This window comes from Cydia strobilella, chromosome 6 (assembly GCF_947568885.1).
Source record: "Cydia strobilella chromosome 6, ilCydStro3.1, whole genome shotgun sequence".
Classification (NCBI taxonomy): Eukaryota; Metazoa; Arthropoda; class Insecta; order Lepidoptera; family Tortricidae; genus Cydia; species Cydia strobilella.
In genome coordinates, this window is record NC_086046.1 from 18,058,269 (window position 1) to 18,072,590 (window position 14,322).

At 40.3% G+C, this 14,322-nt stretch overlaps 2 protein-coding genes across 2 annotated transcripts in view; one reads left to right on the plus strand and one right to left on the minus strand.

Annotated features, from left to right (window-relative positions):
- Positions 1–14,322, minus strand: part of LOC134742182 (phosphatidylinositol 4,5-bisphosphate 3-kinase catalytic subunit delta isoform) — a 40,323-nt gene that overhangs the window by 13,489 nt on the left and 12,512 nt on the right. The window contains exons 6-12 of the mRNA XM_063675163.1: positions 6,675–6,853; positions 5,760–5,990; positions 4,514–4,713; positions 3,913–4,095; positions 3,138–3,344; positions 885–1,028; positions 94–218 (exon numbers count right to left, since the gene is read on the minus strand). Of these exons, the coding sequence (XP_063531233.1) occupies positions 94–218; positions 885–1,028; positions 3,138–3,344; positions 3,913–4,095; positions 4,514–4,713; positions 5,760–5,990; positions 6,675–6,853 (1,269 nt within the window). The remainder of the gene's footprint in view (positions 1–93; positions 219–884; positions 1,029–3,137; positions 3,345–3,912; positions 4,096–4,513; positions 4,714–5,759; positions 5,991–6,674; positions 6,854–14,322) is intronic.
- Positions 7,595–13,507, plus strand: LOC134742180 (UDP-glycosyltransferase UGT4-like). Its single transcript, XM_063675161.1, has 4 exons — positions 7,595–8,475; positions 9,350–9,572; positions 10,604–10,820; positions 13,202–13,507. Exons 1-4 carry the CDS (start codon positions 7,633–7,635, stop codon positions 13,494–13,496), a joined length of 1,578 nt encoding a protein of 525 aa, XP_063531231.1. The 5' UTR covers positions 7,595–7,632; the 3' UTR covers positions 13,497–13,507.

A 14,322-nucleotide genomic window follows, 5' to 3' on the forward strand; every position in this document is an offset into this window, starting at 1 on the left:
CGTGACATATGGTTTGGTGCAACCATTCCTTTGAAAATCCTACAACAATTTATTTTTTTCAACTCGCTGATACAGCTTTCAGATAGTACTTACACTTAAGTTTGTCCAAACAGCTGATCTGTCGTAGTAAAGTGTCCACGTGGTCTTGGCTGCCGCGGCAGTACGCTTCCAATACCAATCCGAATCGTATTGATACCGATGACACGTGCATTTCCGACCTTAAAAAAAAGAAATTGAAAAATGAGAATAAGTTTGTTGTGCTTTTATAAGTGAACTCAAAAACAACTTCTGAATCATTCATTTATGTCAATGCTGCACTGCTGCAGTAAATGCAGACTATAATCCTACGGCTCTACTGAAAAGGGGTACGTCTCGCTCAGGGTATACCTAAGTTCCACATAACCCGTTTTCACTAGAACCACGTTATTTATCATTTTTAAACCCATAGTTCGAACTCACCTTATATCATATACTGATTTAAACTAACACGATTTTCACTCATAATTTTAAAACTGACACGGGACTTAATCGCGTACAAACTTACGTTTATTTATGGCCTGACGTTTCACCTTATATCAACTGAAATAGATGTCATATATTAAGGAAAAAGCGACGAAGCCCTCCAGTAGTGAAGGCCGGATTCGAGTCTTTAGCAATCCGGGCTAACGCCTTAAACCCCTACTCAACTTATATCGTTACGAATGACAAAAAAAAGGTTTGTTACTGAGACGATGTATTTTAAGGGTCAAATTATAAAGCTAAAGTTCGTATATCATCTTTGGCTTATAAAAGAAACTGCAAATTCAAATCATGAATAACAAGCTCTTGACAAATCTTGTATATTGTCTTAATATTAATTAGTAAAATGACGTATCCCAACTTACCTCAAATGCCAGAAGAGGAAATGTCCGATGGTCATGTTGTTGAAGGCGCGCTGTAGGAGGAACAGAGCCAGGTCGCACATCAGGTACGACTCGTGTTTCAACGCTTGCACGAGTTGTAACAGGTAGAGGAGGAGTTCTTCGTCCCTGTTGGACAAATACATAGGTGTTAGTAAAACCTTTAGATATTATACTAAGGTCATGGTCCGTGGCTGATGCTGTGCGCCAAGTATAAAAAAAAACACACGGTCTCATAATACAGAAAGACATTTCCATAAATAGGGACGCATTGAATGGCAACAGGTGCCTATTTCACCAGCTTGACTATTTACACCTGACACTAACAATTTCCTGTACATTTCAAAGGTCGGTAAGTAACGACGGTACATAGCGTCTATATTTACTTGTTGGGCCAGCAATGTACCGATAGTTGTCAATGTCAGGCGACAATTGTCAGCGAGGTGAAACCGTATCTAAAAACCGGACAAGTGCGATTCGGACTCGCCCACCGAGGGTTCCTTACTTTTTAGTATTGCTTGTCTAGTCTTAGAATGAAGCTTAACACATTCACTGCCCCCAACGCACATGTGCGTTCACCGTCATACAAGTTTGTTCCTAGGCCACGCCCCTGGCAGTGAATGCGTTAAACCTCAATTGTTTTAAATAGGTTAAATAGTTCAAGTATTGAAAATAGTTATAAATAACAATGTATAAATGTAACTTTCCGGTTGTCCTACCTACCTAGGTAGGTATGGCTCACGATTGTACTTAATAATGAACCTCCAGGTCTGTTTCTTAAGTATGTTAAGTACATTGTACTACAAATCCATTTGTATATGTGACTGTTTGTGTTCTAAATAAAAAAAATAAAAAAACCGGCTAACTGCGAGTCGGACTCGCGTTCTAAGGGTTCCGTACATTGCACAATTTAAACAATGTATTTTTTATGCGAAATGTCTTTAAAAAACCCGTAGGGGTCGGATCAAAAACTAAGCAATTAAGTCCGACTCACGCTTGACTGCACATTTCTAATAGGTTTTCCGGTAATCTATAGGTAAAGATCTATTTTGTGTATTTTTTTCAAAATTTTTGGCCCAGTAGTTTCGGAGATAAAGGGGGGGATTAGTCATTTTTTGCCTATTTTCTTGAACAACTTCTAAACTGTTTGTCCTAAAATTATATAAAAAATATATTTGAGATTCTCACAATGAGCGCTTTCATTTGATATAAAACACGATATAGTTTAACAAACTTTATTTTTTAATTTTCTCATTTACCCCCCAAAAGTGGCCCCCGTGGTTATAATTAATTTGTTTAAACGTTACATGTCCATCTTTGGGTCACAAACTTACATATGTGTACCAAATTTCAGCTTAATTGGTCCAGTAGTTTTGGAGAGAATAGGCTGTGACAGACGGACAGACAGACAGACAGACAGACAGACAGACGCACGAGTGATCCTATAAGGGTTCCGTTTTTTCCTTTTGAGGTACGTAACCCTAAAAACATGTGCGCGACGCTGGCCGAGTCGGCTTGCTCGCCCCACTCCACGCAGGCGAGCAGCTCGGATAGTAGCTGGGGTGTCACATCGTATGGTTGTTCTATACTGACGTGATCTTGGCGAGGCACTTGACAGCGAAGCTCCTGACGGCCGCGTCGGCGTACGCGTAGTCGAGCAGCTCGAGCGCGGACTCGACCGGCAGCATGGGCCACTCCGACATCATGTGCGCGACGCTGGCCGAGTCGGCTTGCTCGCCCCACTCCACGCAGGCGAGTAGCTGGGATAGTAGCTGGGGTGTCACATCGTATGGTTGTTCTATACTGACGTGATCTTGGCGAGGCACTTGACGGCGAAGCTCCTGACGGCCGCGTCGGCGTACGCGTAGTCGAGCAGCTCGAGCGCGGACTCGACCGGCAGCATGGGCCACTCCGACATCATGTGCGCGACGCTGGCCGAGTCGGCTTGCTCGCCCCACTCCACGCAGGCGAGCAGCTCGGATAGTAGCTGGGGTGTCACATCGTATGGTTGTTCTATACTGACGTGATCTTGGCGAGGCACTTGACAGCGAAGCTCCTGACGGCCGCGTCGGCGTACGCGTAGTCGAGCAGCTCGAGCGCGGACTCGACCGGCAGCATGGGCCACTCCGACATCATGTGCGCGACGCTGGCCGAGTCGGCTTGCTCGCCCCACTCCACGCAGGCGAGTAGCTGGGATAGTAGCTGGGGTGTCACATCGTATGGTTGTTCTATACTGACGTGATCTTGGCGAGGCACTTGACGGCGAAGCTCCTGACGGCCGCGTCGGCGTACGCGTAGTCGAGCAGCTCGAGCGCGGACTCGACCGGCAGCATGGGCCACTCCGACATCATGTGCGCGACGCTGGCCGAGTCGGCTTGCTCGCCCCACTCCACGCAGGCGAGTAGCTTGGATAGTAGCTGCGGTGCTGCGTCGCGGAAGTGTTTTCTGTAGAAAAATAATATAAAAAGTTAATACTTATGGGTCCGCGGCAAGCTCGGTTCTCCATACAAACGTAGTTATACTCGCATTTTAAAACGAGTAGCCAGTTTGGTCTGAAACTTTGTACTTACAATAAGATAAGGTATATCTATGTCTGTAATTTTAGTTTATGTAGCTTCAGATATAGTTAAAAAATACAGATTATAAATTTCTCATACAAAACTTGTTTTTGCTCTAAGTGTTTCGATTGTTTTCTAAACTGGAGCTATATACTATATAAACTAATTACAGACCTAGATATACCTCGTGTCATTGTATGTGCAAAGTTTCATTACAATCAAACACGTAGTTTTAAAATGAGAACGAAACTGCTTGTATGGGTAGGCGCAATTCGGGTGAGCTTGGGACTTTTAAATTAAAAATTGTAAAATTAGACATGTGCAATAAATACACTAAACTACAAAATAATTACATTTCATCTTCCAAAACATCTTTAAATAGATTCCAGAAAATCGACGATGTCACAACTCTCTGTTACAACTCAACTTGGTCTCCCCTACTGATATGTACAGACCTGGATGCCCAGATGTCCTTCTTCTCGAGTTCGTGCATCTCGTACAGCGGGTCCTTGTACAGCGGCGAGTCTAAATCTCGCGCTAACCGCGCCACCACCTCTGGCGAGCCGTTCTCGGGAAACTCGGCGCGTTCTCGCACTGCGTCGGGCGACGGGAACATTATTTGGTAGGGACATTCGTAGCTGAAAAGAAGAATGATGTAGGTATGTTTGATTTAAATGTGAAATCTGTATTTATTTTGCAAAAAGTTGTGGTGACGTAAAACAATGAATTGTTATCATAGCTCAGAATTATCATACGATTAATATTGTATTTATCCAGCGAGCGCGAAACCTAACAAAGCGTACGTATAGAGCTTGAACAATAAATTTGCATTTGTATGTCTGAACTGGCTGCTCTCCTCCACAGGTCACATTTCTGAACAGACTCGTGAAACGAGTAAGTAGATAAATGGTTTTTTTTTATTGTAGATTTTTTTGACCCGTACTTTTATGCAGTTTTAATCTATGTAACGACAGACTGGCGAGGTCTGCGCACAGAGCCACTAGTAAAATATTGGCTTATATTTATGCTGAATTTGCGTTCACTAGGTGTACTCACTCTGAAAAGCGCACTTGCAGCGCCGCGCACGAGTCCGTACTGGGATTGGACACGACGGTACCGAGCGGATGTAGGAGCATCTCGTCTTGTGTTTCGTCGGCGACGTACGTCCACATGAATAGCGTAACGCCGTCCGTCCGGAGAAGGTTCTTGTAGTCGAATATCATCGTGTTCGCCCACGCTAATTTGTTTATGTCGTCCTACAGAAATAAAAATAGGTATATTAGGGTGGTTCTCTCATTAAGCAAAATGTGAATTAGACAAAATCATAAAGTAGACAAGGTATGGTTGGGTTTTTTTCCATCAAAAGAAACTTGAATAATAGGATTAAGGATATCCGTCTCGCACGAGTGTCGGACGTGAACATACCGGTGGCTTGAATACACGAAATTATCAAATCAATTAGTTCTTGTTCATTTTATTTAGGTAACTCAATGTTACTAATGTCAAATATTTATGGCTTTATTGTCATTGTCTGAGAATAGAAATAACCAATACGTTATCTTTGTGAGGGGGCTATGTTGGGATAGAATAGAATAGAATAGAATAGTTTTTATTCGTAAACACACAAACAATAGACATACATTAAAAGAACATAGTGAAAATAAAGTGTCACGAAATGGCCCTATCTCAGCATGCTGCTGGCGACTTCCAGCGCTGATCTTCCGATGAGACCATCAAGTGAGAATCACGGAAGGTAACAGACAAAAAGAAAACATCATAAAGGAAAGAAACATAAAATATACATACAGATAGGACACACAGCTTAGATTAGCCTAGCTCAACTAAATTCAAGGTTTCTTTAAAGTTGCATACCTTAGTGGTGCCCTTCTTCCCTTTCTTGCTCTTATTACTCTTGTAGACCCCGGAGGTGGAGTATATGACGAAGCCCAGCCTCGCCATGCGCGGAATGTTTAGCACTTTGATCGGGAACGTGAGAGCTTGGTCCCAGCGCGCGACGCCTCGTTCGATACGGGCGCCATTGTGGTTTTTTGAACAGTCGGATAGATTTAATATTTTTAATAACATACCTTAGTGGTGTCCTTCTTCCCCTTCTTGCTCTTATTACTCTTGTAGACCTCGGAGGTGGAGTATATGACGAAGCCCAGCCTCGCCATGCGCGGAATGTTTAGCACTTTGATCGGGAACGTGAGAGCTTGGTCCCAGCGCGCGACGCCTCGTTCGATACGGGCGCCATTGTGGTTTTTTGAACAGTCGGATAGATTTAATATTTTTAATAACATACTTTAGTGGTGTCCTTCTTCCCCTTCTTGCTCTTATTACTCTTGTAGACCTCGGAGGTGGAGTATATGACGAAGCACAGCCTCGCCATGCGCGGAATGTTTAGCACTTTGATCGGGAACGTGAGAGCTTGGTCCCAGCGCGCTACGCCCTCGTTCGATACGGGCGCCATTGTGGTCTTCTGAGGTTCGCAGATGGGCTTGCCGCCGTGGAAGATACCGGCTTGGCAGACCACCTGGTGGTTAGACGGTCATATTTTATTGATGGACATATAGTACATATACCTACTATTGAAAAAGTACCCAAGGCCTCCAGTGCCCCGGGCAGGAATCGAATTGCAATACGCCGATTATAAGAAAAAAATTATCTGCATCTATCATTTTGTATCTCATCTTTCCTATTCATTGGTTGAGGTTTCAGGGTCCACGAGAAACACAGATAATAATTAAAATTATTCATAATGCAAATTAAACCTTATCTTTAACAAAGTAAAGATGGTTTCAGCACAAGCTTAATATTCACGGACACTGTGTAATATCTATTTTATAATAATAACAATTAACAGTGTTTCTCGAGTTAATGACCTCCGCCATAGATAATAAATGAGACGATAAAAAACAAAGTCAATATAAATTATTATACAATACATGTCAGTTGAATGATAATTGATAATGTTTGAGCTTAATCCACAAAGGCATTCAATTAAGTCAAATATTATTTATAAGGATAATCTTTCTTTTGTTAAGGTTAGCTCTTAGGGCTAGTTGTACAAATCTCTTGACGGACTGAAAAGTCACTCAGCAGTGAATTATGATGAGTTGTACTAAACCTTCTGTTGTCATTAAAACCTTTGCTAAATCGCCTTAGCGCAGATCTGGACGCACCCTGTATCTTGTTTAATATATTTCAGTCAACCAACCTCGACAAGTTTGTTGGTGTCCACGTTGAGACCCCCAACGCTTTGCACGGTGCATGTGTAGTTCTGTTCTACGCTCCATGAGGAGAGGTACTCTTCTTGACGTATCCTCCGCATAGTGCCCGTAGGAGGCTCGGAGGCCAGCCTCCCTCTTGATTCAACTAGGTACCGGGAATCGCCGACTGTAAGAAACATTTTATATAAGGTTACATTAACCTAGCTCAGGGATCGGCAACTGCGGCTCGCGCCTATTAGGGCCTACAATAGGCTCTTCAAAACACCCAGAAATCAACTTTTATGGCTCTTTGACATTCCAAAACTGATGATTATTGACTACTGTGCTGTGAAACTAGTTCTGGTCTCAGTCTTGGTCTGGTTCTGGTGGAAGGAAGTTACGAATATAAACAAATAAAAAGATATTTGTCTGCTTAGGGGATGTATTAGGAATATTTTACGTTACAGGTTTAATAAAACATACTCGTAGTTGTGTCAGTTTTGACCCATATCAATGTACATGTATTCATATATTCCTTTATACATATGTTTGTAAAGTTCATGTAACATCAATTCGACGGCAAAGATAATTTGCATCGCGAGCAAGATGAATAGATATTAGGTACGAGTACATATGACACCCATGTGCTTTTGAATTTGGTATAAGCATTTCTTTAGGCAACTATAGTTCGTTTTTTTGCATTAGAAAGAAGATAAGCGATCTTGACGTGTCGTTTTATTAAAAAACACGTATGAAAAATAAGTTATAACAATTATATGATCATAGACATTATTTTGGTATCATAAGTAATATGAAATCGACATATATTATGTACCGTAAGTAGATCAATCAAGTCATGTGCAGAGTTCTGTTAATTTAGTTAAGTTAAGTCAAGTTTCACGGCCACACGCAAAGCTTATTCTCATTCAGTCGATCGCCCGCTAGCGGCGAGCACACACGTCAATCATGTCACGCGTCATCGTACTCGCCCTCCTCGCCCTACTATCCCAAGCCACAGCTTTAAATGTCCTAGTGATCGTGTCAATGCCCATACCTAGCCACTACATGGCTTTAAACACCCTATTCAGGGAACTAGCCCGCAGAGGCCACAAAGTTACCGTCATGAATAATTTCCCCGACAAAAACCCCACGCCGGGGCTGGAGTTCATTAACCTTGAAGCGTACCAGCCCGGCGCCGTTAGGACAGATGATTTAGAATATTATGAAAGCAAAAGTTCTTGGTACGTGCCTTTGTACAACTTATATAGACATTTTATATTGAGCCCGGGTGGTACTGCGCAGGATTGCGAGAATCTTTTTACGCATAAGAAGGTTAAAGAGCATTTGGATAAGAAAATTAAGTATGATGTAATATTTGTGGAGCAGTTCATGAGCGACTGCGGGTTTGCGTATGCAGCAGCGATGTATGACTCTCCGATCATAGGGATAACCTCACACGTGTTGTTACCAATGCATTACTCAAGAGTGGGATTACCCTTTGACGTCAGAACAGATCCGCACTATTTTTTTAACGCTGGAAGCAATCCTTCACTTTGGGAAAGGGTTCCGATAACAGTAGCTGACTTTATAATTCAAAATTATATGAAATGGAACTTACAGGAGAGCATAAGAAGTATATTCGCTAAGCATTTACCAGAGGTTTCCGTGGATTTAGAAAAAATGGCGAAGGAAAGAATGGCGATGATGTTTTTGTACCAGCATCACTCCATTACGGGAGGGAGGTTGCTGGCGCCGCAAGTTTTGGAGATTGCTGGGATTCATATTCAGAAACCTAAGCCAGTGCCAAAGGTCAGTTACGGCGGTACGGTCACGGCTATAACATGTGTATACTTTTTCTTCGTATAGGTACCTATCATGGAGCCCCTGTTTATAGGTAATGGCGCGAAGTATCAATGTCAAGTTCAAGCCATAAGTTGGCAGTTCATACTCTCCAATGACAATTAAATGTTTATGGCCGTGACAACGTTTGCATGTGTGATAAGGCAGCTTGTTCGCGATTTTTTTTTTGTTTTTCACCTTCATCACCTTCAAGTGACTATATTCATTCTAAGAGCTTTCGACATGCTTAATTACACCAAAATAGCTTAAGTAGTTTAGCTATAAAAAAGCAGACACAGAAATTTTTTTATATATGCTGTCAGTATATGCTGTATTATAGAAATAAATATAATTAGTAAATTGGTAACTGTATTTAGTACCCTAAGAGTGGTTTAAGTGTAGTATATTTCCATTACATGTTTTAGTGAGAGCTGTTAAGGGAATAAGTGAATGTCCTTAATGTGTATTTGTAAACTCATCTCCTGCTCACTTATTTCCGTTTGCTTTCCAAATAAATAAAATAAAATAAATAAAATTGTACAATAAATATTAAGAATAATGTCAATTGATCATCGTTAAAAATAAGTTTATAATACCCTTATTTAATTAGTTGTTAATAAAAACAACAATTGACTAAATACTACGTTATTTTAAATGTTGCAAGAATAATACAATTTAATCATTTAATAGCTAATAAGCCCTTTGAATAGTACCTTATTTGTTATTTTTAAAGCATGATATATTTTAACGCGTTTTGTAGTGAAAAATATTATTGCAGTTGACTCGACTCCACCCTCTCAATATAGCTTTTTCAAATGTCTAAGTAATAACCCCCTAATTCTAGGACATCGAAGATTTCCTATCCTCGGCAGACCACGGAGTCATCTACGTCAGCTTCGGATCCCTTCTGAGATCGCACTCGATGTCCGACCACAAGCGAAAGCAGTTCCTCGAAGCCTTTACAAGGATTCCTCAAAAAGTGATATGGAAATGGGGGAACGACAGTTTTCCGGAGCAAAGTGAAGACTTGCTTGTGGGCAGTTGGTTTCCACAGTTGGATATTTTATGTAAGTTTTTTGTTGATATTAAAGTAAACCTCAGAGCCTGTTTTCGCTTTTCGTGCACCGTTCAGTTCATATCGTACATTTTTCTACTCCATAAGTATATTTTCGGCACCGACATACAGTTGCAATAGTTAAAGGTATACCTTTGGAAAATTGTAACGGAATAAATAAAATACAAGACAGTTTTTCTCCAAATATGCTCTAAAGAACTTCTAATACGGAATTTGCCAAATGTATACTCGTAATAATGAAAAGGTACAATGTTCTCCTTTATTTGAACAATTGGTACCTATATTATTAGCTGGAGTCCGTGCTCCGCTTCGCAGAATATGTCAAATGTACAATAACAACCTGGTTTCGGTTGACATTTTTATAATAATCGTGCACAAACGTAAAGTAAATTTACTGTTATGAAGCATTATGTAGCTACTTCCTTAAACTTTGTTTCATCGTAACGAAATATTTTTGGCCCAATACAAGCTTAGCCTTATATTTATCATAATAAATGTGTAGTTCTCAAACGTTCTGTGATTGAATCTTGTCAGCACTGTAATTACAATTACTATTATTATCGTCAGTGTACCAATATTAGTTTAGTACCTATCTAGTATACCACACATGTTATGTTATACCTCAATCCGATGACAATGCCACATATAATAAGTAGTATAATTAGTAGGAATTGTCTCAGGATGTAGGTTGAACCTATTAATGTAAAAACCTTTCCTCTTTTTTGTCTTAATGGGCTTAGATGTTAGCAGATGTTAGGTACTCGAAAGCCGAAATTAATTGAAACTCTGAAAGTGTACTTAGGTAATACCTACGGTACCGGCCTAAGCCTAACTCTCCCAATCCCCTCATGTATAGTAAAGTGTAAAAATATGGGTGCACAAATCATCTCAAAAATATGTCCCATAGCTCTTATGTCAGCGAATTAAGAACTAAGGGACATATTTTTGAGTAAGTTGTATACACCCATATTTTTACACTTGACTGTACGTACGAGTACACCAACATTTTCAACTATTTTCCAGGTCACCCAAAAATCCTTGCCTTCATATCCCACGGCGGCATGCTAAGCATGTCAGAAGCGGCCCACTGCGGTAAACCCCTGTTGACTGTACCGTTTTTCGGCGACCAGTTCAGCAATGCAGCGTCAGCACGAGAAAGCGGATTAGGACTTACGCTGTTCTTCGAGGAGATCGATAGTAACAATTTGGAGGCAGCTATTAGAAAACTGACTTCGGAGAAGTAAGTATGAGATAGTTATAATGGGGAAAACGTTTGCGTTGATGTCAAATTTTCAACTGAAATAAATGTCATACTAAGAAAAACCACCTGAAACGGAATGACCTGTGTTGTTCAGTTAGAAGGTCTAACCATACTGTTCTACCGTAGGAATGGCCATCAGGGGGCGCCATAACCTTCAGTAAGAAGTGCATATACTTGGAAAAATTCGACCTATGCTGGCGTGGCCCAGTGGCCGAATGGCACAGGCACCTGCCGCGATAGCAGTGGACGCTGGTTCGATTCCAGCCTGGGGCACTGGAGGCCTTGGTCACTTTTTCTTAGTATATGACATTTATTTATGTATTCTACTTAGAAGTCGAAAAAAAATATACGTTTCAAACAAGATCTTCGAAAACGAAGTTTAAATGGAGCTTAAAGGTAAAATGTTATTAAATGCGTTTAAATAATAATAGTAGTGAGTAGTAATAGTATATTGATTGTATGGCATAACTGCAGTATACCTACCGCTTTAGTTAAGTAGTTATAAGTATGTAGGTTATAAGTGGGTAGAACACAAAAGGATAGAAAGCGCTTTCTGCACAGCACAAACTGTCCTCAGTTTGGTGGAATATACCTAGTCGGCTCATAAGTTCTGTCACTGGCCTTTAAAATTTAAATTTGGAACTCCTAAAACAAAAACCGTTCTGCATTTGAATTTCGAATCTTTATTAAATATTTGAGTAGTATAATTTTGCAATTTTCTGTTTTCTTCAACATGGAGTGGACGCTTAAAGATAGCCGTACCGCAATAATTGCACTATATCGTTGTGGTCACTCGCCGACTAAAATTTTTAAGCTACTTTAAAATTTAAAATTCTCTCTAAGATTTGTGTATCGTACCATAGAAAGATACAGTGAGGTCTCTAGTTTAAATGACAAGAAAAGAAGCGGTCGTCCGCGTACAGCTAGGACTCCAGCGGTTGTACAAGCAATTAGGGCACGCATTGCCAGAAATCCCGCTAGGAAACAAAAAGTTATGGCCCTCCAGATGGGTTTGAGCAAAAACACGGTGAAAAGAGTGCTTAATCAAGACCTGAGACTTCGTGCTTATAAACGAAAAACTGGCCATCTTCTCAATGGTCGGCTTAAAGCTTTAAGGCTTAAATGATCTAAAGCTTTATTGAAGAAGTACGCTAAAAATAAGCACCGTTGTATACTGTTTTCGGACGAGAAAATTTTTGACATAGAAGAAAACTGTAATAAACAAAATGATAGAGTGTACGCTCGCAATAGTAAAGAGGCATCTAATAGCATTCCCCGTATTCAAAGAGGTCATCACCCTTCATCTGTGATGGTTTGGCTGGGAGTTTCTTATGCGGGCGTCACTAGTATGCATTTTTGTGAGAAAGGAGTAAAAACTAGTGCCAAAGTGTACCAAGACACGGTGTTGACTAATATTGTGAAACCACTATCCCATACGATGTTTCTAAACCAGCATTGGGTTTTCCAGCAGGACTCTGCTCCAGCCCATAAGGCAAAGTCTACACAAGCCTGGCTCGCCTCCAATAAAATCGACTTTATACGGCATGAAGATTGGCCCTCCTCTAGCCCAGATCTTAATCCTTTAGACTATAAAATATGGCAGTATTTAGAGGAAAAGGTGTGCTCAAAACCTCATGCAAATCTAGACTCGCTGAAAAAATCTCTTGCTACGGCAGTGGCCAATATCGACATGAAAGTGGTGCGTGAATCCATTGACGACTGGCCACGAAGACTTCAAGCCTGTGTAGATAATTAAAGCGGTCATTTTGAATAAATGTTATACATTTAGATTCTCTAGTTTATAAGCTTTCAAACGCTGTACAAATTATACGGAATAAACTTAAACTTTTGATTTTATTTGATACTATGTATATGACAGAACTTATGAGCCGACTAGGTAATTATGTAAAAAAAAAAAAAAAATGTTTATTGGTTCCTTACAAGTAGTTTACAGCATGGGATGGGATCTTCTTTTAAGCATTAGATATGCTTGTGACAGAAAACCCCGCTCTTCCGAAATCGCTAGGGTATAAACCATTATGTTTATACTAAAAAGTAGTACTAGCATGATGGTTACAAAAATTAAATTTTTTAACTATGTAATACTTATTAATTACTTCAGTAACAATTCCTAATTATGTATTTAGAGCCTGAATGCGTGTGTGTGTGTGTGTGTGTGTGTGTGCGTGTGTGCGTGTGTGTGTGAAGGTATGTGTGTGTAAGCAAAAGTCTAAATGCAATTTGTTAATTACAGGTATTAAATTATGTAAATACCATTTAAGTTTTTTTGTGATAAATAAATTAAAAAAGTAAAACACGAAAACTTAGGTAACAATCCTGACTAAACGTTTTGTTTCCAGAATGCAATCAAATGCCAAGCGCATTTCTCAGCTCTGGCACGATCGACCACTACCAGTTATGGACAGCGCCGTCTATTGGACGGAGTATGTAGCTCGGCACCGCACCGCGCCGCCCTCTCTACCACAGAAGCTGAATACATCGTCGTTTTATACATCACCGCTAGATGTCGTTTGTGTGATCGTAACTTTAGTATTTGTAATCTTATTTGTAAGCTACGCTATTTTGAAAGCGGTTTTGAAATTTGTATGGGGATTGTTTGCGAAAATATTGTGTAAGAAGGCGAAAAAAGAATAGTAATCAAATATAGTTTTGTGTTGTTTGTAAAATATCAGTTCATTTAAATACGATTACGATAAACATAAAAATAAATCAAGCGCCATCCATAAGAACAATGATAAAGACATGCCAGTAATACTCGTAGACTAGATTTCACTAGATTATTCTTGTTTGATCTTAGCTTTAATATGATATTTAGTATATGTACTTAATTTTAAAAGTGGTGGTTTTTATTAGTGGTAGTGTTATTATAAAAATATTGCTTTATTAATCTCTGTTTCTGTTCCTTTTGTGACGCAATACAAATGAACCGAAAAATGACTAAGTTTTTTTACTATGCTATTTTTAAATCATCTTCCTCGCGTTGTCCCGGCATTTTGCCACGGCTCCATGGGAGCCTGGGGTCCGCTTGGCAACTAATCCCAAGAATTGGCGTAGGCACTAGTTTTTACGAAAGCGACTGCCATCTGACCGTCCAACCCAGAGGGGAAACTAGGCCTTGTCGGGATTAGTCCGGTTTCCTCACGATGTTTTCCTTCACCGAAAAGCGACTGGTAAATATCAAATGATATTTCGTACATAAGTTCCGAAAAACTCATTGGTACGAGCCGGGGTTTGAACCCACGACCTCCGGATTGCAAGTCGCACGCTCTTACCGCTAGGCCACCAGCGCTCTATGCTATTTTTAATGCTATTTTTAAATACTAGCCCAAAATTGATGGAGATCGAAACCAATGTGTAAGGCTCTGTAGCGGTGCGTCGTCAATATTCGTCGGTAAGCCGGTGCTAACATGGCCTTTCTCTTCTCCATCAGCTCAAGGAAAATGTATCAACTGTCTGAAAA